Source organism: Thyridium curvatum (genome assembly GCF_004353045.1).
Source record: "Thyridium curvatum strain D216 chromosome Unknown NODE_59_length_275895_cov_82.984335, whole genome shotgun sequence".
Taxonomy (NCBI): domain Eukaryota; kingdom Fungi; phylum Ascomycota; class Sordariomycetes; order Thyridiales; family Thyridiaceae; genus Thyridium; species Thyridium curvatum.
The window spans coordinates 26,531-48,783 of NW_022156814.1; the positions used below are offsets into that span (position 1 = coordinate 26,531).

A 22,253-nucleotide genomic window follows, 5' to 3' on the forward strand; every position below is an offset into this window, starting at 1 on the left:
AGCCAAGTAAAGGCCCAGAGTGCATCATCTCCAGGTCCCTCGGTGCTATCTCTTGTCCATCTGCCCCGCTCATCCTCTGAGATGTGGAGGGCTTGAGCCGGGTCTACTGCTATTCTTGAAGGGACCAAGGTAGGAAGGATCCCTTCTTGTGACGAGTCTATTCTTTTCAGACCTACCTTGGCATTCTATCATCTAAGTTGTCTGGACTGCAATTGTGGCAGCAGGGTATCTTCCCTGGCCAGTTCAAGTCCATTGTGTGGCGTGTTACGATCTCACCGTCACGGCCTTTCCAGGCATTGCATCGTCAGCGCCGACCTACCTAACCTGCCAGCCTTCAGTTACCTCTCGTGACCGGACACGAAGCTCCAGCAGTTCCGGACAATGGCCACGGCAAACCCAGGCGAGATCGCCCATGATCTCTCCATGTTCCCCCCGTCCCTGCGCGGGCGGCGCATCCTCCTCTGCACCGAGTCCTTCGGCCCCGTCAACGGCGTGTCGCGCACCACGCTGATGCTCGTCAACCACCTGCGCGAGCACGGGGCCAAGGTCGCCGTCGTTGCGCCGCACAACAGCACCAAGATCAACACGTTCGTCCCCGTCGCCACCGCCGACGACGGCAAGGGCGACAGCAAGAACGTCGGCGAGGTGCGCGTGCGCGGCTTCCCCGTGCCCTTCAACCCGGAGCTCTCCATCGTCTACCCGCTGCGCCTCTCGACGCTCTACGCGCGCACCTTCGGCGGCGCCCCGGACCTCATCTACGTCGCCAGCCCGGCCTCCCTGGGCTTCCAGGTGCTCCTGCAGCTGCGGCAGCAGTCGCCGCCGCGGCGCGCCCGCCCGCCCGTCATCTGCAACTTCCAGACCGACCTGGGCGCCTACTGCGCCATCCTGCTGCCGCCGCCGCTGGGCGCCTTCGCGTCCTTCGTCTTCGCCCGCGTCGAGGGCTTCCTCTTCCGGCACCCGCTCGTCAGCACCATGTTCTACCCGAGCCGGTTCGTGCGCCGGTACCTCGAGCGGACGGGCGTGCCGGCCGACAAGATGCGCCTGCTGCAGCGCGGCGTCAACGCCGAGCTGTTCAACCCTTCGCGGCGCAGCGAGGCGCTGCGCAGGCAGATCGCGCCCCGCGGCGAGATCATATTGGTCTGCGTGTCGCGGATCGCGGGCGAGAAGGGCTTCGACTTCCTGGCCGCGGCCGCCGACGAGCTGGACCGCCGCGGCCTGGACTTCAAGCTGTACATCGTGGGCGGGAACCGCAGGAAGGAGGTCGAGGCCGAGGTGCACGGCATGTTCGCGGGCCTGCAGAGGAAGGGCAAGGTCCTCTTCGCGGGCTTCAAGCTCGGCGAGGCGCTGGCCGAGAGCTACGCGGCGGGCGACGTCTTCCTGCACTGCTCCGTGACCGAGACGTTCGGGCTCGTGGTGCTCGAGTCGCTGGCCAGCGGGGTGCCCGTCGTGGCGCGGGACGAGGGCGGGCCGAGCGACATTGTGCGGCACGGCGAGTCGGGCTTCCTCGTGCCGCCGGGGGACCTGCAGGCCTTTGTGGACAAGGTGCTCGTGCTGGCCAAGGACGGCGACCTGCGGCGGAGGATGAGCGCCGAGGCCAGGAGGCAGGCGTGCGAGGCGACGTGGGACAAGATCAACAACAAGGTCGCCTGGGCCATGGCCGACGCGATCGAGGCGCGCGAGAAGGAGGTCGTCTCGGCGCCGCAGCTGAGGGACAGCGAGTCGGGCGGCGTGTGGCGGTCCGGGTTCCGGGTGCGGGACCGCCTGGCCGGCAGGATAGCGGACCTGCGGGTGCTGGGCGGGATGGGGGTCATTATCTTCTTCTGGGCGCTCATCGCCTTCTACCTGGTGGTCATCAAGATTGGCATGGCTGTCCGGAGCCGGCTGCGGCTATGAGCCGGTCACATGCATGCATGGGATGGATGGATGGAAAGACACACTGGACAGGAGGGAGTTCGTGCAGTTCGGGTGGTCCCGCTGGAACATGGCAAGAGTATGACGCCATAGTTGGGCACATATCACGGCTGATACCCATGGAAGCTTTTGACTAATAACAAGAATGCCATTTGACGATAGGTAGAGTGTCACTCAAGCCCGGGTTTCCCCTTGCTGTCAGCTGTCAGCTGTCAGCTGTGTGAGGCAACGGTTCCATTTCCCCACACTGTTCATGCTGGGCGGCAGAGTGAATGAAACGGGACGAATCCCAAGAAGCGGCGATGTGCGATGCGTTGCATGGTGTAAGAACAGACGGTGGTGGCTCCGTCTGTCAGGTGATGGTGAAATTAGGTGCCAGCTTTGGGTCCTCGTTCCTGATCCGTCGTTCGTTCTGACAGGCCAGCCGGCCCAGTCCAGGCACTCGGGATGGGCTGGCTGGCTGGGTAAGGGTTCGAATGGGTGGACTGGCGAAGAGGAAGAGTAGAAAACGGTGGAGATGGGAGAGAAGAGTGTGTGAAGGCCCCCCGCCCGATTTCGCCCGATCCGGAAAAGAGTCGAGCCAAGGTGGTGGAAAGTGGTACGATGGATGGCCGCTGAAAAGGGCAGCCCAGCAGAGAAAGACACACACACACTCGACTCACGCAGAGCTGATCCCAAGTGCTGGACCAGCCTGGCACAGCACCACGCCTGGATTCCAGAAGCTGACCGGGCGGCACCACCCTCGGCCAAAATCACACGACTGTCGACTCGGCCACCGCACGACAACACGCAACTTTGGCCGACTTCTGGGCCAACCCGCCGCCCAACTCGAACAACCGCAGCATCATCGCTCTCGGATTGCCCTCCAGTTGCCCATCATGGCCGTCCCATCGCCCGGGTTTGCTATCAACAGCGCCCAATATAAATGCCGTCCCGTCTGTCGCCTCCCGAGTTGACAAGAACCTGTTGTGAAACAGCATCACAAGCATCATCATCTTGAGCATCTCAAACGCACAAAACGCCTTCTCATCAATAACAGAGTTGATTAATTGCACATCTATTTGCTGCAATTATACATTTTTGGTCACATCCGATCACTCAAACAAACAAACAACCAACCAACCAACCACCAATCATCATGTCTCTGAGCGTTGTCGCCTCCAAGGCTGCCCCAACCCTCGTCGTCGTCGGTGCCGGTAAGCAATTCATTCATTCACCCCACACATACAACATCCACCCTTTCACTAACACTTTCTCTCCAGTCTCTGGTGTCGTCGCCTACGTCCACAGGTGTCTCTCCTACGAGTCATCCCAGATGGACCGCTTCTTCTCCTCCTACAACACCCCCCAGAGCGAGGCCAACCGCGCCAAGGTCTTCCAAGACGCCTCGTACGACCCCAGGACGAACGTGCTCAACGTCCTCGGCTGGAAGGGCAAGTCTTCATAAAGAAGCAGTAGCCTACTAGTCAAACAACACGAACACACAACAGCAACAACATCATGTCAAGGCGTTTAGTTTTCACCAATTGGCCTTTCTTTTGTAACCCTATTACTATCTGATCGCGGAAGAGGGGTGCTCGGGGTGTTTCTCAGCGATTAGCATGTGCTGCCTTGATGCATCAGAGTGAGCAAAGGCAAGCCACCCGGGCCGGATGCTTGGGATGGACGGACGAAAAGTTAGAGAGAGATCCGTCAGCCATTACAAAGTATACATAATACCAAACAAATTTCAAAATACCTGTCGGTCTATTCTCACAATCCATTCTTCAATGTGACATGTGCAAGCAGTCCGCATCGGGTTGATGATTCCGGCAGTTCTCTCTCGCCCCGGATGGCCCGCAAAACCACTCGAGCTAAAGAAACGTACGTCCAAGTGCGCGCCACCACAGCGACTCGTGGCCCGTGGATGAACCTCCTGAAAGATGTTCCGAAGCTGTCTTGGGTCCAACACCGTCTGCCGGTCCTCGACGCACTACTACCGTGCCACGCACCCAGCTTCCCCGCACCCAGATCCCAGCCCAGCCTCAGACTATCAGCTAGGCGGTGCTCTTTACCTAGGTCCCTGCTGTGCACAGCTCCACCGGCCGGCAGCCAGGTCTGGATCAATCTTGGAGAGCAGTGCGGGGAAATACTGCACGGCATGATGCGTCTCGCGGGACACGGGCTGCTGTACGGGGTAGCTCGTGGCTCTCAAATGCGCAGACCCTTGCATGCACGGCATTGCTGTCGGCGGAGACTCCCTCGTGCCTACTGATCATGTCTCTCTTGAATTAAAAACTGTTGTCTCGATCACGGCTTGGTTGGAACCACACCAGTATAGCATTGACTTCGTACACGGCAGGACAAGACATAGAGAAGTAGCTATAGATCATGGCGGCACAAGAGAACCTCCAGAGGGCTGCGGTTCTCGTGGTATGTCACCCCCCTTCATATGGCCTCACTTACACCTCCAGTTACCCCCTCATTCACTCTCAGACAGACACAGCCTCTGATTTACAGCACAAGACCTGACACTTACTTACTCGTGCTTCCCCCGCCCCTTAGGCCCCCAGCAAGAACCCCGAGTTCAACGTCCAGCTCGTGCCCCGGCCCGTCCCCGGGCCCAACGAAGTCCTCGTCCGCCTGTCGCTGACCAGCATCTGCGGCTCCGACTACGGCCTGGCGTCAGGCGAGCTGGGCGAGACGCGCACGATCCTGGGCCACGAGGGCGTGGGCCGCGTCGTCGAGCTGGGATCCGGCGTGCCCGCGATCGACCCGTCGGTGCAGGTCGGGCAGCGCGTGGGCGTCGGCTGGGCGCGCGACGCCTGCGGCGCCTGCGGGTGGTGCACGACGCTCGCGCAGGACGGCGAGACGCGCTGCGCCGAGCGCGTGACCTCGGGCCGCGTCGTCGACGGCACGTTTGCCGAGTACACCGTCGTGCCGGCGCGGTACCTGTGCCGCATCCCCGCGGCCTACGACGGCGTGCCGGACGAGCACGTCGCGCCCGTGTGCTGCGGCGGCGTGACGGCGTACAAGGCCATCAAGGGCTGCGGCGTCGTGCCGGGCCGCTGGATCGCCGTGTCGGGCGCCGGCGGCGGCGTCGGCGCGCTGGCCGTCGCGTTCGCGCGCGCCATGGGGTACCGGGTCGTCGGCGTCGACGCCGGCGCCGACAAGGGCCGCTTCTGCCTCGAGCAGGGCGCCGAGCACTTTGTCGACATCACGGCGCTGGCCGCGGGCGAGGACCCGGGCCCCGAGGTCAGGCGGCTGACGGGCACCGAGGGCGTCGACGCCGTCATCGTCACCTCGGGCGCGGCCGCGGCCTACCAGGCCGCCTTCTCCATGCTGGGGCCCTTCGGCACGCTCATGTGCGTCGGCCTGCCGCCGGCGGACCGCCTCGTCCACTTCCACCCGGCCATGTGCGTCGCCTTCGGGTGGCAGGTCAAGGGCTCGGCCGTGGGCACGCGGCGCGACATCCTCGAGGCGCTCGAGTTTGTGCGCCGGGGGCTCGTCACGCCCCGGACGGAATGGGGCCGGCTGGAGGACATGACGACGCTGCTGGAGAATGTCGTGCGCGGCAAGGTGAGTTTCCAACTACCTACCCTTTTTGATATGTTTGTCTATGGGTAAGTAAGTAGTTTGCGGTTTGACTGACGGGCAATATACTTCACAGATCTTGGGCAAGTATGTGATCAAGCTGGACGGCGAGGATTCATCAAAGACGACCGAAGCTCCGGCCTCGTGATGAGCTGCAGGCCCGGCTTACGAGCTGGCCGGTGGACCGTTGTACATATCTGGACTGATGCATGAGCGAAGGCGTTGCAACTAGGTGAGAGTGAGGTTGTGTTGTTGTTGTTGTCGTCGTCGATGACGACTATTGCATACGTAGTGAGAGGCGAGCGCTCGAGCAATGAGAACATCGAATGATACTTGTTTCTCTCGGAGCAAGACAGCATCACATCCGGCCGTTTCGCATCTGGTGTGCATTCAGTGATGTATGGGTGTAGTATCTCACCGGCTCCCGAGTGTTTCTCACTCGGCTTTACCACGGGTCGTGCTTCCGAACCCCCCTGGAGGGAAACATCGTCGTCAGCTTCAGCTTCGTCACTGTGCGGGATGTTCTTCAATAGGTCAACACACACGTAAGACTTGATTTCCATGCGATGGCACGCCAGCCGGCCAAAGCGATGGATCAAATGAGTTGTTTCACCAAGGTGGCCCTGACCCGGAGATGATTGGCCGTCCGGGGCTGCATTCAGCGCCTGGTGCCGTTTCAGCGCCTTTGTTTCAGCATGGGGGGCTGGGGGGTCCACTAATCGAGCCCGCTACGAAAGGACCAATCCCCCTCGGCTCGGGCTGCCTCCAGCGTGAGCAGGGCCTGGCCTGGCCTGGCCTGGCACTGCATCAATGGCCTCTCTCTCCAAGAGCTCGGGCTACGAAAGTACTTGTACAGAGTCAAATGGGAGAGAACTTTGAGGGAGGGAAAGGAACGGAGCGCAAAGCAAGAGAACAAGATGACCACAGCTGCCGAAGAATGTCAAGAGGGCCTCATCCAAAGCTGGCGACTCCCATCAGCCAGCATTGTCGGCATTGTTGACGCCTGAAGCGCCCAGCCGTCAAGATCAAATGATAAGCGGCACGGGGGAGATCTTAACAGTGATCCTATCAAATCTCGCTCCCTCTCTCTTCCAGGTTTGTATTGTCTGCAAAGGGCACCAGGGCTGTGGAAATTTCCGAAGACCAATACCTCCGAACCCCTGGTTCGCCTCCATGTGCCTTTGTTTCAAGTTCGCTGGTGTCCTCGATGCCCAGCACACACACACACACAAGCTTTCCAAGAAGCATCTCTGGGCATTCCCCCCCGGATCCTCATCATCCTTTCGTGATGAATACCAAGCCCGAAACAAAATCACTTGGCGATCCGATCACTCCAGGACTCCATCGGCCAAGCTCTCTGCTCGGGGCAGACAAGCTTTCGTCAACGTTGAGCCAAGCCTCGGCGATGCTCGTTGGAAGAACGACATGGCAGTCAATGCCGATTCTCCATCCTGCACTGCAGTCTGTCTTCAATGAGTGACGGCAACAAGCGACGGCCCCCAAAGACCGCAAATGCAGGCCACGGAGCCGCTCTAGTATCGCTTGCGTGGCCTGGTACCCAATGAGGACTACGTACTCCGTGGCTACTCATAATGTCTTTGTTTGCTATTTCTGCTGCACCTCCTTTGCCAGGCCGTCCGGCCTACCTAACTAGGAGGCTCCAACTCCCTTGTCCCATCCTCTCATACCTACCCAGACCCCTGTCGCAGCCTGTCGTCGCCCTGCGGGTGGACAAAGCCCCTGTCCATCATCAAACACCACACACTCTTCTGGCCTTCTCGAGCACCACTCGCGAAGCATGCCTCGATTCTTCCCTCAGACTATTCTCCACACATTTGCCGCATCAGTCGTCTTGGAGGCCATGCCATGGCCAGACAAGCTCTCCCCTTCTGGAGACACCCCGGCAGACGGGCAGGGGGACTAACAGGACGCATGCCCGCTCACTACCGGAGGCGCTAACAGTATCAGAATCGCCATAGCCGCTGCATCTCACCTCTTCGAGAGGACTGTCTTGCATCGCCATGGTAGTCAAGACTGTACCCCTTGGTGCCCACGAGCTGGTGCCCATGCCATGTAAGTGACCCGCGGCAGATCTACTTGGAGATCAATGATCCACTGTCTTGGCACACAACCCGGTCGCCGTGCCTGTGATTATGGAAGGAGGCTGTTTCGTCCTCTTGGTGTTGTCAAGTCTTGCGGAGTTCGGCACTCTCTCTCCCCTTTTTCCTTATTCTTCTTGACAAGGTATCTTGGACTGAGTACTTGTTCCTGTCCTTTCTCTTCTCTTTCTCTTTTCAACACTTGACTTTCTTTGTCCTCCCTTCCCTTCTTGTCGCCTCTTGCTTCTATTCTGCTCTCTCTCCCTCCTTATCCTTCTTCTTCTTCTTCGGCCGTGGAAACCAACTGGTGTGGCTTCCTGGTCTGTTCCTTCATTCACCTCTACTTTCGTTCTTCCTTCCTCTCTCTTTCTTTTCCTCACCGCCATGCAGTCCCTCCGCAGCGCGTTGCTACTGGTGGCCCTGCTGCTGGTCGCACTCGCTTCCGCAGCCCCCTCGCGGATCCAGAAGAGGTCCTTCAAGGTCCACAGAGTACGGAATGAGGCGTTCCAGGGCCACAACGGGCCGAGGGCTCTCCTCAAGGCCTACCGCAAGTACAACATGAAGGTGCCCGAGGCCCTGACGAGCGCCGTGGCCGCCCAGGACTTGAAGGACCTCCAGACCCGGAACGCCGAGCTCCAGGACCGGGACTTGGCCAGCACCCTCGAGGCCCTGCTGGGCGCCCTGACCGGCAAGGGAAACCAGAACGGCAATGCCAACGGGAATGGTAATGCGAATGGCAACGGTAACGGTAACGGCAGGGGCAACGGCAACGGCAACGGCAACGCGAATGGAAACGGCAATGCCAACGGTAATGGCCAGGCAAACGGCAACGGCCAGGCAAACGGCAACGGCCAGGCAAACGGCAACGGCCAGGCAAACGGCAACGGCCAGGCGACGGGAGGTCAGACCAACACTGGCGCAGGCAACCGGGGAGGCAACCGGGGCAAGGGCAAGGGCAAAGGCGGCGCGGCGGCCGGTGCTGCCACGGGCGCCGCCGCCAACGGGACGCAGCCGGCGGCCAAGGGCACGGGCCTGGTGACGGCGACGCCCGAGAAGAACGACGTCGAGTACCTGTCGCCCGTCAACATCGGCGGGCAGACGCTCAACATGGACTTTGACACGGGCTCGTCGGACCTGTGGGTGTTCAACACGCAGCTGTCGGCCAAGACGGCGACGGGCCACACCATCTTCGACCCGGCCAAGTCCAAGACGTTCAAGCAGATGCAGGGCGCGTCCTTCACCATCTCGTACGGCGACGGGTCCGGGGCGGCGGGCAACGTGGGCACCGACGTGGTCGACATCGGCGGGGCGACGGTCACGGCCCAGGCCATCGAGATGGCGACGGCGGTGTCGGGCTCCTTCGTCAAGGACGCGGCCAACAACGGGCTCGTCGGCCTGGCCTTCAGCAAGCTCAACACGGTCAAGCCGCAGAAGCAAAAGACCTTCTTCGACAACGTCATGCCCTCGCTCGCGCAGCCGCTCTTCACGGCGGACCTGCGCCGCGGCGCCGCGGGCGCCTACGAGTTCGGCCGCATCGACCCGGCCAAGTTCACGGGCGCCATGAACTTTGTGCCCATCAACACGACCCAGGGCTTCTGGCAGTTCTCGAGCAAGGCGTTCGCCGTCGGCACCGCGCAGCAGGCGCAGGCGGCGGACCCGGCGGGCCAGGCCATCGCCGACACGGGCACGACGCTCATCCTGGCCAACAAGGCCATCGTCGAGGGCTACTTCTCCAAGGTGCAGGGCGCGCAGAACAGCCAGCAGGCGGGCGGCATCACGGTCCCGTGCGACGCCAAGCTGCCCGACCTGTTCCTCGACGTCGGCGGCGTCATGGCCAAGGTCAAGGGCAGCGACATTGTCTTTGCGCCCGTGCAGGGAAACAGTGAGTAGTTTTTATCATGCGTTGCACCGTCCAACGTATATCGGCCCCTATTTTGCTAACTGACACGAATTACCAGCCTGCTTCTCTGGCCTGCAGCCGACGACCTCGTCGCTGATGATCTTTGGCGACATCTTCTTCAAGTCGCAGTTTGTTGCCTTCAACGGCGGCAACAACACGCTCGGCATCGCGGACCATGCCGTCTAATTCATGAGGCCGGCTGCGGTGGGATTGAGCTTGCATGTGCGGCAAGGATTGTCGTCCCGATAGACTTGGATGGCATTTTTTTTCTTTTGCGCTTCTGGCATTCATTCCCCGTAGCACCCAAGCAGCGTGTGCAATCATTGTAAATATTGCAATCTGTCGAGACAGGTACATAGAAGCAATCTCATGGCCCTGAGCGGTTTGATTTTGTTGGAACGGAAGAAGAGCTCGGCATCGATTGACGTGGTGACGTGAATTCGGACGATTTTTGATGTTTGTTGGACACACAAAGACTAAATGATGGCACAATCTCCCAAGGACTTTGATTCTCCTCTGGATCAATGGTTTTACCAAGCCTTTGTATGGCCGTGAAGGCGATAGACTGTCGCAAACAAGACAGTATCGCTGTATCTGTAGATCCAAGTACATGTAGCTTAGGTACTTACGTCGGCGAGACCGATGTTCATTCCACCTCGGGATTCACTACACTAGCAGTCCCATCCGCTCTCAAAGAGAGCACCAGGCTATCGTCTCGAACAGCCAGCCAGGCAAGGAAAGTGGAATCTTATTTTACTGCCTACAGTACAGTACCTGTCTCTGCCAAATTGATCGCAAACCTGGGTCTGAAATCATGCGTCCACCCGAGCTCCAACCCGCACGCGTGCCACGCCGGCTCGTGCTGCACACGCGGGCTTGTTAGCGCAGGGTCCTCCAGCGCTAGCGGTGGTCCCCTGTTCTTGTAGCGCTTGACGGGTCCCCGTACGTAACCAATAGACCCGTGGGACCCCTAACAGAAAGTCCCCTCTTGGCTCTCTCGTCCCCTCCATTCACTTTCCATGGATGCCAGATGCCAGCCACACCAGTGCCGTGCGCAGTCAGGTTTTGCCCACCCACACCAGCCTCTTCAATGTTCTTGGTACAAGCAAGTAGTTGGACGAAATGCCCCGCCTTTCCTTCCGGCTGCCCGTCCTGCTTTCACTCCAGTGGATTGATTGGCTTGGACCGGGATTGGCTGGCTGGCATTCAGGGTCCTCCTCCTCGAGTCCCCCCGCCCGTTTTCTTCCCTCCAGTCACGCACGCAGCCTCCGTCGTCTCGCTAGAAAATACCACCAGCCTCACTAGAAAGACCCTCCACTCCAGCCTGGGTGGCACGCTGGCACTGGCACTGGCTCTGGCTCGCAGCCGATCTCGAACCCAATATCACGCACCCCCCGTCCCGTCACAGCTCCCCCCCCAAGGCAAAGCTACAGCCACATTCACGCACACACCCTCGCCCTCACCCTCACCACCCTCACCACCCTCACCTTTCACCACGACCACGACCACCACTACCACAACCGGCACTTCCCCGAGTACACGGCGATCGGGAACCGGCATTGATGGATTGATTCGGCCATCGCATTTCCATTCTCATTCTCACCAGCTCTTCTCTTCTTCTCTTCTCTTTTTGGTACCGGCCATCTGGAGCCCGTTGGATCAACCGAGATACCCGCCCCGAATTGCGACACCACACACCACACACCACACACCACACACCACCACCACCGCTAACTGACTAACGGCACCAACAACTTTCTCCTCCCGTCGCCATCGCCGACCGTGGAACCCTCTCGGCGGCTACCCTAAGGCCTGCCTGTTTCCTGCACCGACCGCGCGCGCGCATTTGCGCACCTTTTTTTTCCCGCCCTTCCCCCTCCATCCCCGACCTCGACCCATCCCATTCAATCCTACGGGCCCCGGCGACATTGAGTTTCTGCCACCATGTCTGACGACGAGCGCGCCGGCCAGGACGGCGCCGGCTCCAGCGCCCAGCGCAAGGGCCCGCGCTTCAGCTGGACCCCGGCCTACGAGGCCACCTTCTTCCGCTCCCTCTGCGAGAGCGTCAACCTCGGACTCAAAGACAACCACTCCTTCAAGCAGGAGGCCTGGGATCGCGCCATGCAGGCCCTCCAGGAGCGCCACGGCGCCTACCCCAACAAGAGCCACCTGATCAACAAGAGCGACAACGCCCGCAAGAAGTTCCGCCTGTGGAGGGGCCTCGTCGAGGACCCCGAGTTCCTCTACAACCCGGCCACCAAGATCGTGACGGCGAGCGACGATGCGTGGAGATCGCATATCGAGGTAGGCAAGGTCATCATCTAGGGATGTTTCTCTTTCGAGCACGAAAAGAAACTCTGCCGTATTAAGGCAAGGACAGATTCTGACGTGTGCATTCACCAAACCACAGAAAGAACCACTATCTCGGTCTCTCAAGGGCCGGCCCTTTGAGCACGAAGAGTTCTACGAAATCCTCTTCCCCGACGTGATCGGGTCCGGCGGCGCCCCCAAGCGGATAACGAAGCCGCGGCGGAAAGGGCCCGACGCCCTGCCGGGGGCCAACGACGCCGACACGCCCGGCACCGCCATCCTCGACCTCTTGAACGGCGGCGGCCAGGGAGCCGCGCCGCAGCCGGCCACGGGGACGATGCCCGCTCCACCCGCGCTCCCTCGATCCGCGGCTGCTGCTGCCGCGTCCAAGGCTGCAGCGCCGTCTGCCACCTCGGCGCCCGCGAGCCAGCAGCGGCCTACCTCTACCGCGATACCCCCGAGAGGATCCATCGCCTCCACCTCGGCCCTCACGCCGCCCGACGAGGAGGCCCCCACGTCACGCAAGCGGATGGGGCCCAACGGCGCCGCACACGGCCACGCCGACAAGCGGCGGCGGGGAGCGGCCCAGAACGCATACATCGACCTGTCCAACGCGAACGGGCCACAGCAGCAGCAGCAGCAGCAGCAAGGCGCCCAGCCCGGCGGCTCGGTGCCGCCGGCAGCAGCGGCGGCGGCGGGGGGACGAGGAGGGGCCCAGGGCAGCGGCGAGAACATCGCTCTGCTGGCCGACGCGCTGGCCAAGCAGCAGGCCGCCGCCGCCCCGCCGCGGTGGCCCGAGCAGGCCATGGACATCTTCTTCCGCGACTTTGCCGACGAGGACATGGACCTGCAGCTCAAGATCGCCGAGAAGATGCTCACCGACGCCAACAAGGCCGCCATGTTCTGCAAGATGCCCGTCCACCTGCGCAAGCACTGGATCAAGAGGCTGCGCGAGGCCCACAGCCGCATGGGGCTGGGCAACTAAAGACCCCAGAGAGACAGAGAGAGCCGTTTTGTCGTGGTGTGGTGTGGTGTGGCGGTTCAAGCATCAACAACACAAAAATTTTAATACTCATCTTCGTTTCTCTTCTGGTGGTCGGGTCGCTCTACTGCCTTTTTTTCTCGTTTTTCGGGGTACATATCTTGAAGGATACTCGATCACACTTTCTTGTCGACGACGAGGGCGATTTCGGCATGGGTATGAGTTGTAGGTCTCGGAGGAAGTACCTCCGCGCGATCTCGACTGCCGACCCGGGATCCCTTTTTTTATTCGCGAGGACCCTTCCGACTTGGGAGTTGTGTTTTGTTCTGCTTGCTGGTGGATGTCATGATTTTATTCAACGTGAGAGGCCAGGTTGTTTATTCTGTTTGTCCTTGTTTGATACCTCGACTTTTATGTATTCAGGGCGCGCGGGACATGGCGTTCTTTGCTTCACCGGTGGCTTGCTTTCTTCTTCGCCGCTTCGGTCAGAAGTTTTGTTTTGCGATTTTCGATTTTTTTTTATCATCCGCGTTTGATGAACGAGATGGGACGAGAGAGAGTGTATGTGTGTGAGAGAGAGAGGGAGATATGGGACTGGGAACCCCTTGTTCGGGGCTGTTGTTTTCAGTTCATCGCAACATTGTGCCGGGGAGAGTGAGAAGAGGAGCGGGCAATGAAAAGACCGGGAGCACAGAATGGGGCGGCTTCCCTTATCCGGATCTGATGGCAGTGATGGGCTTTCGCTCTCTAGTCAACCCAAGTCGACCAATGCAGGTACGGTAGTTTCTTGTAAGCACGTTGCGTTTATGAGGAATACAGACGTTATGGACTGCAAGAGGGACGTTGTGTCATCTCCCTTTCTGACTGCTAAACCCGGCTGGCCAGCTAGCTGGCTGTCCACTCTCTGAACCCGTGTGACCTGTCTGTCTCAAAGTGATGGATACGGAAAGGGGCAATAAAAGCCCCCCAACAAGACAAGGCACAAGATACCCTCAGTAATGTCGTTTCGATGATGTGTCGGTCGCATTTGAGATTTTCCCTAGCTCGATACCTGAAAAAAGAACAACAAAAGAGGGGAACTATCAACACATAATTACGCCGCGCCCTGCTGCCAGGATGAGAAGACTAGACGCCTGGAACCATAACAGTTGGGGGAAAAAAAAAGGTTATCAAATCAGGAAAGCCACCTGGTCGTCGAGATCAGTGCCCAGATCAGTGCTTCTTGCTCCGGCTCTTGTTGATATAGCTGCTTCCATGTTAGCTGCCTCTGACTTCTCTCTCTCTCTCTCAGAGAAAAAAGAAAAAGAAAAGAAATTCCCGGATACACCCGGATACACCGAAAAAAAACGTACCTGCCAAAGACGCCCTCGACGACGCCGACGGCGCCCAGGATGCCGACGCCCAGCCCGACGCTCCTCCAGCCGAGGCGGCCGCGCTCGTACAGGCCCCAGGCCTTGTACCCGAGGAAGGAGCCGAGGCCGAGCACGGCGGCAAAGTTGGCGACGGCGAGGGCGCTGACGGCGCCGTCGCTCATGGCCGCGAGCTGCCGCGTCAGCCAGCCGTCGGCGCGGCGGGCCCGGGCCGCGGCCTTGTCCTTGGCCTCGCGGGCGCGGGTGCGGGCCTCCTCCTCGCGCGCGATGCGGTCGGCCTGCGTCTCGGTCTGGACGCTCTGCTCCATGAAGTCCGAGGGCACGGTGCGGACGGACTGGGTGTCGACGTCGATGAGGCTCGCCGTCGAGTCGTCTTCGTGCTCGATCTGCGGGGGCTGCGGGGCGGCGGCCTGGGGTGAATGGGCAGAGAGTTGTCAGTCAGTTTTCATCGTGCTGGTGGTTTGGGGTGCTGTGTAAAGGTGGGCGAGAGGGTGTTTTGAGGTTGCTTGGCAGGTAGCTCTGAGCTTGACTCAGGTCCACCCGAGCGTGGAGTGCGCATCGTGACTGAGGAGTCTGCGTGTGGGAGAGAGGAGAAGAATGCTATCGCGAGAAAATGCTCACCTCCTCGGGAGTCTGCTTAGGGCCCTTGGCCGCCATCTCGGCGTAAGACACTGTACAGACGATGCGATCAGTCCCGGAGCAACGAGAGGTGGTGGCGCCATGCGTGCATGGGCCGAGGGGACGAGTGTCGAACTTACTCTTGGGATGCGCGGGGGGATGGAAAGTGTTGGAAGTGTGGGAGTAGTGTCGAGAGAGAGAGAGAGGCGCGGATTGGCAGATGATCCTCTTTAAAATGCTCGAAAGGATACGAAGCTGCTGTGGTGAGAAGAGGAGAAGAGGAAGAAGATGGTCGAAGTAAAGTATCAAATGACGGGCAGGCTCACAGGCAGACGGAAAAGAGGAGAAAACCGGGAGCTCTGCTGGCGTGACGTCTTGCAGCGCTATTTGGTGACCTCAGTCGCCCGACCGCACAGCGCACAGCGCACAGCTCCACCAAACAGTGCCCCCGGTCGCATCATGACGTATGCGGCTCCATGTGCGCGCGCGAACCCATGCGACCAGAGCCCGAGTCTACGGAGTACTTGTAGGAAACCAGGTACAGCCGAGCTACGACATGGAAGCACGGCGCAATTGGATCCCATTGAGAATAGACCCGTGAGCGACAGGGGTGCTCAATTGCTTGCTTGTCAATACGTGCATGCATGCACCTGCTGACGTTGACATCGAGGTGCAATTGAGTGTACTTCTTCCACGATCATCCTCGAGGCCGAGAAACTACTTTACTCACGCAAGCATCATTGAGATGACTCAGTCTACGACTGTTTTACAGAGTATGGAGTTGTCTAAATTCCTCTCTTTCTATCTCATGATACACGTAGATATAGTACAATTACACTAATTGCGTTTTAAAAGGGAGATATGTAATCCCTTGTCTACCCCTGACTTTTCTCTTGTGTTGTACAGTTCCAGACCTCCAGGACCCCGAGTTCATGACTGCGTCTTGTTGTGGTTGTTGGCGTCGGTCGCGTCAAAGGCCTTGCGCGGTGTCATGGTCTCCTCGGCAGAGACGGGGGTCTCGGCGGCCTGCTCGATGATCTTGCTAGCAGGCTTGGCCTCAGGTTCGCTCTCGGCTTGGGGCACCTCCGGCTGTGCGGACTCGGCGACGGGTGCCTGAGTCTCCTGAGACCCCTTCAGTGCTGCGCTGATCTCGGGCGCCGCCTCCTTGTCCATGTCCTTGGGAGGCTCGGCATCAGCCGCACCCTCGATGGGCACAGCAGCGTCACTTTCCTCGTCGTCGGCTAGTTCTGAACCGTAAATCTCGGGGTATTGCCTGAAGCAGTCCTGCATGTGTCTGTTGTCGGAAGTGTTAGATGCGCATTCCCCTAGCGTCCAATCATCAAGAAAGGCACGTACTGGAACTTGTCAATGCAGTCGACGCCCTTGACCTCCTCGGTCGAGTACACAAAGCAGCTGAACGCGGCCTTGAACTCCTCGCCGCAAGGTCCGTGGGCCATGCCGCCGAGGCAGGGGCAGTCCCAGTTGATCTCGCCCGTCTCGGGGTTGAAAGCGCCCTGCTGGCCGGCCTCCTCCTCGAGCTCCTCGGGGGTCTGGCCGGGTTCGAATTCCTCCTGGGCGATGGCGGCGCTCAGCTCCGAGGTCTCGGGTGCCGGTGGCGGGGGAGGAGCCGACTTCTGGGCCTTGAGCTCGGCCTGTCTTCGCTTCTCCTCGACAACGGCTTCGACGGTGGGCATGTCGGAGTCGGAGAATTGGGGCGGCGCCGGGATCGTGCTAGCTGTGAGAGTGGGAGAGCAGAGTCAGTCACGCTGAAGGTGCAGTTATCGAGCTTCCACAACAAGACATACCGACTGGCTCGTCGGCGAAGATGGGGCTCGTGCTGTACCAGTAGACAGCACCGGCAGCCAGACCCCATCGCAGAGCAGCGCCCTTCCAGGTGCCCCTCTTGGCCGCGGGCGCGGTGGTGAGAAACCTCCGGGACGATCCGGCACGGGCAGCAGTAGCGGATTGGCCGGCGCAGCGCAGGAGGCGCGCCGGCGACCGGGCGGCTGTGCGGTACATGGCTGCTGTCTAGAGATGCGCGATCGCGATGGGAAAAGGAAAGGAAAGAAAGACGGAAGGAGAGAAGGGAAAGCGGTGGTGATGGCGCCGCTTCAGATGACTGCTGCCAGGAGAGAATTAGAAAGCAGATGCAGAATAGTGGCCTGGCCTTCAGAGGTCTGGGGGGGGGACGTGCACCAGAGCGGCTTGATAATCCATCCTGGGTCGATTTTTTTTTCAGTCTGGGGGCATGGAGCTCCTGGGCTCACTGCCTTTTTGGGTCTGGCGCGAGTGACCCTGGCTGGCAGCCTGGCAGCCTGGCAGTCTGGCTTACCACATCAACCACAGGCACAAACAATGGATCGATCAACCACTTTAATTGGAGCTCCTGGGCTCGCTTTCTATGCGATTCCCCAGTGATTGGACACTGGCGCATCGAAAGGACAGGCATCATTCATTCGATGCGACTTGGTCTGCTTTCTCTGTACTTGTAGTTCCTTTGTCTTCACCCTCATTCAGTTCTGCCTCGCTACCTACATGCTCTATCACCAGCACAGTCAGTCTTGGCCGCAGCAGGAGCGTAGCTAGCGGCCCGGTGCATGCATACAATGGAGCAGTTTGATGTTTCCCCCAAGGTCCGCGTGGCGGGCGAGCTAAATACCTACCTAGAGGTTCGATGAGAGATGATGCAAGCAAAATTCCGAACCGCTACTCGCCCTAGTGCCGCCTACTCGTCTACCACTTTCTCTCCTAATCGTGTGCTCACATGCACACGCGACCTGACTATAAAGCGGCCTCTGTATTCTTTTTGCGCTTTTTTAGCCTTTAGGACGCATCAGTCCTCTGTAACCTGACATGCCTAGTGAGCAAACCGGCCCTATCGACTGGTTCCCGGCCTCTCTCTTGCAGGATGATCCGGAAGAGACCGGCGATCCTTTCGCTCTAGTCGTCCTCAACCAGCCCCTCCGTGATCTGACAACCTTGAAGCGGTTATGGAACAATGGTGCGTGCGCAGCACTCAAGCCATTCCGTCTATCTGCCCGCGAGCTGACCTGTTGTTGAGCGCAGCAACGTACCGTGCTGCAGCGGACGGGGGAGCAAATCACCTCTACCAACTCAGAGATAGGGTGCTCGATAGCGAGAACAACCCAGTGAGTTCGACTACAGATAGATACCCCTCGCCAGTATCACTTCTAATGCAATCCGCAAGAACCGTCTGGATGTTGTGATCGGCGACCTAGACTCGCTGTCGGACGAAGCCAGGGATTACTTCTCGTCCCTGCCTTCTCCCACGACGGTCATCCATGATCCAGACCAGTATTCAACAGACTTTACCAAAGCTGTTCGCCACATCCGCACAACCCAGAAGCCGTCAAGCATAGTCGCATTAGGCGGGCTCGGTGGCCGCGTCGACCAGGGACTGAGCCAGCTCCACCACCTCTTCCTCTTCCAGCAGGACGCAGAGTACTCCCAGGGGCGGTTCTATCTGCTGTCTGACGAGAGCCTCACCTTCGTCCTCAAGACGGGAAAGCACAGGATACACGTCCGCGGCTCGAGCAGGCAGGTCTTTGGGAAGCACGTGGGCATCATCCCGCTGAGGGGCAAGAGCATCATCTCGACCAAGGGGCTCGAGTGGGACGTGACCGACTGGACCACTGAGATTGGCGGGCAGTTGTCTACGAGCAACCACATCTTGCCAGAGACTTCTGTTGTCGAGGTGGAAACGAATAATGATGTTCTCTTTACAGTGGCACTCCTCCAGAGGTAGCACGCTCGATAGCACTAGGCCTTACGGTCCTTCCCCAAAGTTACCATAGGAACACACTTGTACCTCACCAAGACTCAATAACCTAGGTCTTGATAGTACTGGTGGTGACACTGTCTTGTTTATACTTGGTTTGCTTGCTTCTGGCGTCTATCAAAAAGAAGAAATAAACGCCACGGGCATATAAAATACCGCTGCCCATATACCCCATCTATCTATGCTTTTGCAGACGACACCTATGGACAGTCGCTCTTGTATCTCGCACCATCCGTCCTAGAAAGCTATGTCCTTCATCGCAGTCTAGCTTGCGATGCTGCTGTTCAAGTTCGCCCATCGTCCAGACATGGCTCCCCCTTCCCAACCCGAGCATCAGACGAGCTCCTTGCGCAGGATGGTAAAGTGCAGGTCGTCCCGCAGCGCCTCCCCGTTGACCAGGCTCTCGTAGGGGAACGGCGCCGTCTCGGCCGTCCTGACGAAGCCGCGGCGCACGTACCACGCGATCAGCTCCTCGCGCGTCCAGATGACGCTCATCTCGAGGCCGCGGACCCCCCACTGCGCCCGGGCGTACCCCTCGGCGTAGGCCAGCACCTGCCGCCCGATCCCGCCGGCCTGGCGCTTGGGGTCGACGGCGAACAGGCCGAAGTAGGCGAGCGCGGCGTCGCGCCTGAGCAGCTCGCAGCACGCGGCCAGGCGGCCCTGGGCGTCGGTGGCCAGCAGCACGGCGCCCTCGGGCTCGCCGATCTTGGCGCGCAGGCCGGCGGCGTCGATGCGCTCGTCGGCGACGAGGTCGGCCTCGGTGGTCCAGCCGGCGCGCGAGGACTCGCCGCGGTAGGCGGAGCGGATGAGCGCGAGCAGGGCCGGGATGTCGGCCTCGGTGGCCTCGCGGAAGGTGAGCTGCGTGACCGGGGCCGAGGGCTGTGTTGCGGCCGCCATGCCTTTGAGTGGTGAGGGAGGTGGGTGTGAAATTGAGGCCTCTCTTTTTTTTTTTTTGGAGGTTGCTGGCTGTGCCGAGACAAGACGAGAACGGGCTTGGAAACCTAAGAAGAGCGTATTTATTGGTGATACCAGCCCGAGACAGTGATGAACAGCGGCCGAATCTCGGGCTCAGTTCGTTCACAGATCGAATGAGTGTCGTTGCAGCGGGCCCTTCAATGTTTCTGCTGCAAAGAAGGTGTGGATCGAATTTCCATCGGCTTCTTTCTGGTGTCGTTCGGTCTGTCCAACTTGTCACTGCAAGGGCGACGCTAATAAACGCTGCAAGCACGAAAATTATGGAGGGCTGGCACACAGACAGACAGGGACTTCTCTTCTGATGGGGGATCACAGTGGTGCTGCTGTTCGGAAACAGCCACGTTTTCGATTGCAAAGGAGGCGTAAGACGTACGGCTGAGAGTGTATGTACCCAGTACCCAAAGGTCTACGTCGTGATCATCTGTCTAGATCTGTCGTTTTTGATCCCTGCTCTGTCCCTGACATGTCTTCAACTGCATGCGGCGAGCGTGATATTATTGATGCCGCCAATCCAACCCCACCACACCACCTGCCCTTCCCCTCCCCCGCATTCATTCATTGCATTCAGCAAAGCTGTTCCTTCGCAGAAAGGATTGGACCGCGGATTCGAGTCTTGTGTGTTTTCGTGCTCTGCCTCCCATTCTCACTCACGCCTTGTCCTCGCCGGCCCCGACCCGCTTGCACAGCTCCAGCAGCGTGCGGCCCGCAAACTCAAAGTCGTCCATGTCGAGGAAGACCTGCGCGCTCAGCCGGCACCACCACCGGCCGCGGTAGGCGTAGAGCACGATGAACGTGTTGTACTCGGACATGCACTTGTTGAGCATCCACTGCGTCGCGCCGAACGCCCGCTCCGCCTCGACCACCGCCGCCCCCGCGGGGCCCTCGCCGATGTACAGCGGCAGCGCCACGTTGACCATGGCGCAGTTGGTCAGCGTCCCCGTCGAGTTGTCCATGACCTCGGTGCCCAGGATCTCGGCCACGCGCCTGCCGCCCTCCTTGGCCAGCCCCCACGTGTAGTCGAGGATCTTCTCCTCCCCGCCCAAAAAGTCCCGCCGCCAGGCGATGCTGTCCCCGACGCAGAAGTAGGGCGAGTTGTCGATGGTGCCGACAAACTCAAAGTTGTTGACAAAGACGCTCTTGGACGTCGGCGGCAGCGGGCTGAAGCGCTGGCCCGCCTTGGGCACGTAGCCGTGCGAGGTCGGCACCGACGACGGCACCAGCGCCTGGTTCCGCAGCGGCACGTAGAAGACGGCGCACCCGCGCGGCACGTGCAGCCACTTGTGGCAGTTGCTCACGAAGAAGTCCGGGTCCAGCGCGCCGAGGTCCAGGTCGACCAGCCCTATCCCCTGCGCGCCGTCGACGAGCGACAAGACGCCCTCCTCCCTGCACGCCCGCGTCACGGCCTCGAAGGGGAAGCGGACGCCGGGCATGGACGACACGACGTCGAACAGGCAGACCCTGGGCCGCTTGCCCTCCTTCCTCGACGCCGCCACGGCGTCCCGGAACCGGGACACGATCTCGTCGTCCTCGCACGGGTAGGCCACCTCGACCATGCGGGACGAGACGAGCCCCCGCCGCGTGTCGACGACGTAGTCGATCGTCTTGCCGCACCCGCCGTAGATGGTGCTAAAGTACACGATCTCGTCCTTGCCGTCCTCGGCCCACGCGAGGTTCCGCAGCACCGTGTTGACGCCCACCGTCGCGTTGCTGACGAACACGACCGTGTCGGCCGGCACCCGCAGGAGCTCCGCCACGGCCGCGCGCGAGCGGTCCAGCAGCTTGATGTTGTCGTAGCGGATGGCCGGGTCCGGCCGGGCCTCGGTGGCGTCCTGGTAGGCCCGCTGCTTTTCGCGAATCACCTTGGGGAACGTGCCGAAGGAGCCTGTGCCTCGCTGGTGAGTTCTCGTGTACTAACTGCTGGCCGGTTTTGTAGCACCATTAGGTTTGCTGTCACCGGGCTTTCTTACCTTGGTTGAGATTGCGGTACTCGGGATCGATCAGGAAGTGCTCCAGCATCCCTTTGCCAAATACGGCCTCGTTGCTTGTCAAGTCCCCCATGTTGGGCGAGATGGAACTCAGGCTGTTGATAGAGCGAGCAAATGAGGTACCAACTCGCAGTTCAGCGTTGTGGGCGTTAGACTTTTGATATATCTATGGTGTCAAGTGCAGAGAAAGAGATTCGTACGTGGTTGGTTTTATAGCATGTTGGGATAGCTCGGCCGAGGTATATCCATTTAGTGTGACTCCTGCATCAAAGTAGTAAGAGTCACACAATCTTGGCTTTCAAGCTACGCACACTAGGCCCGGCATCCACTCGAATCGTCCATCAGCCGCCGCCGTCGTCGCCTCAAGCGCTACAGCTTAGGTAGCCTTCCTCTACCGACGTCGACATGAGGCCTAGCGTGATGCAAGTTCGGGCTTTGTGGCTCCCTTCCTCCAGTCAAGTCCAGCAGGTCACTGTACACACGACGCTCATGCCTCTTGGCGTATAGCATCGTGTCAAGGGAAGGGCGCGGGCGCAGAGTGTAGGCAAGCTCCTGCATACGGCATATAACCGCCAATCAACGTCTCTGTAAACACGGGCAAGACGGGTGGAATGCATCAAACCCCGAATCCGGCTTCTGGCCCCGCGCGGAGGGTCCCGCGTTGTGCCGCGGACAGCCGTGAGCTGCCAGCGCGGTGGTGTATCGTGGGCTTGTGACGCGCATTCGATCAT

At 59.8% G+C, this 22,253-nt stretch overlaps 10 protein-coding genes across 10 annotated transcripts; 6 read left to right on the plus strand and 4 right to left on the minus strand.

The window, feature by feature from the left end:
- Positions 1 to 381: 381 nt before the first annotated feature.
- On the plus strand, positions 382 to 1,893 carry E0L32_008688 (uncharacterized protein; the record flags this gene model as incomplete). The annotated part of the gene is made up of 1 exon (XM_031143571.1): positions 382 to 1,893. One exon carries the CDS (start codon positions 382 to 384, stop codon positions 1,891 to 1,893), a length of 1,512 nt encoding a protein of 503 aa, XP_030991994.1.
- A 1,156-nt stretch (positions 1,894 to 3,049) lies between these two features.
- Positions 3,050 to 3,358, plus strand: E0L32_008689 (uncharacterized protein; the record flags this gene model as incomplete). Its single annotated transcript, XM_031143572.1, has 2 exons — positions 3,050 to 3,107; positions 3,174 to 3,358. The coding sequence occupies 2 exons, from the start codon at positions 3,050 to 3,052 to the stop codon at positions 3,356 to 3,358; spliced, it is 243 nt and encodes an 80-aa protein (XP_030991995.1).
- Positions 3,359 to 4,281: 923 nt separating this feature from the next.
- Positions 4,282 to 5,632, plus strand: E0L32_008690 (uncharacterized protein; the record flags this gene model as incomplete). The annotated part of the gene is made up of 3 exons (XM_031143573.1): positions 4,282 to 4,323; positions 4,456 to 5,469; positions 5,561 to 5,632. 3 exons carry the CDS (start codon positions 4,282 to 4,284, stop codon positions 5,630 to 5,632), a joined length of 1,128 nt encoding a protein of 375 aa, XP_030991996.1.
- Positions 5,633 to 7,967: 2,335 nt separating this feature from the next.
- Positions 7,968 to 9,669, plus strand: E0L32_008691 (uncharacterized protein; the record flags this gene model as incomplete). Its single annotated transcript, XM_031143574.1, has 2 exons — positions 7,968 to 9,465; positions 9,542 to 9,669. 2 exons carry the CDS (start codon positions 7,968 to 7,970, stop codon positions 9,667 to 9,669), a joined length of 1,626 nt encoding a protein of 541 aa, XP_030991997.1.
- Positions 9,670 to 11,427: 1,758 nt separating this feature from the next.
- Positions 11,428 to 12,778, plus strand: E0L32_008692 (uncharacterized protein; the record flags this gene model as incomplete). Its single annotated transcript, XM_031143575.1, has 2 exons — positions 11,428 to 11,787; positions 11,894 to 12,778. The coding sequence occupies 2 exons, from the start codon at positions 11,428 to 11,430 to the stop codon at positions 12,776 to 12,778; spliced, it is 1,245 nt and encodes a 414-aa protein (XP_030991998.1).
- A 1,209-nt stretch (positions 12,779 to 13,987) lies between these two features.
- On the minus strand, positions 13,988 to 14,802 carry E0L32_008693 (uncharacterized protein; the record flags this gene model as incomplete). Its single annotated transcript, XM_031143576.1, has 3 exons — positions 13,988 to 14,021; positions 14,128 to 14,555; positions 14,767 to 14,802. The coding sequence occupies 3 exons, from the start codon at positions 14,800 to 14,802 to the stop codon at positions 13,988 to 13,990; spliced, it is 498 nt and encodes a 165-aa protein (XP_030991999.1).
- An 891-nt stretch (positions 14,803 to 15,693) lies between these two features.
- E0L32_008694 (uncharacterized protein) lies at positions 15,694 to 16,782 on the minus strand (the record flags this gene model as incomplete). Its single annotated transcript, XM_031143577.1, has 3 exons — positions 15,694 to 16,057; positions 16,120 to 16,498; positions 16,569 to 16,782. The coding sequence occupies 3 exons, from the start codon at positions 16,780 to 16,782 to the stop codon at positions 15,694 to 15,696; spliced, it is 957 nt and encodes a 318-aa protein (XP_030992000.1).
- An 834-nt stretch (positions 16,783 to 17,616) lies between these two features.
- E0L32_008695 (uncharacterized protein) lies at positions 17,617 to 18,529 on the plus strand (the record flags this gene model as incomplete). The annotated part of the gene is made up of 3 exons (XM_031143578.1): positions 17,617 to 17,764; positions 17,830 to 17,912; positions 17,972 to 18,529. The coding sequence occupies 3 exons, from the start codon at positions 17,617 to 17,619 to the stop codon at positions 18,527 to 18,529; spliced, it is 789 nt and encodes a 262-aa protein (XP_030992001.1).
- Positions 18,530 to 18,895: 366 nt separating this feature from the next.
- E0L32_008696 (uncharacterized protein) lies at positions 18,896 to 19,459 on the minus strand (the record flags this gene model as incomplete). Its single annotated transcript, XM_031143579.1, has 1 exon — positions 18,896 to 19,459. The coding sequence occupies one exon, from the start codon at positions 19,457 to 19,459 to the stop codon at positions 18,896 to 18,898; it is 564 nt and encodes a 187-aa protein (XP_030992002.1).
- A 725-nt stretch (positions 19,460 to 20,184) lies between these two features.
- Positions 20,185 to 21,595, minus strand: E0L32_008697 (uncharacterized protein; the record flags this gene model as incomplete). The annotated part of the gene is made up of 2 exons (XM_031143580.1): positions 20,185 to 21,419; positions 21,505 to 21,595. The coding sequence occupies 2 exons, from the start codon at positions 21,593 to 21,595 to the stop codon at positions 20,185 to 20,187; spliced, it is 1,326 nt and encodes a 441-aa protein (XP_030992003.1).
- Between the last annotated feature and the right edge of the window lie 658 nt (positions 21,596 to 22,253).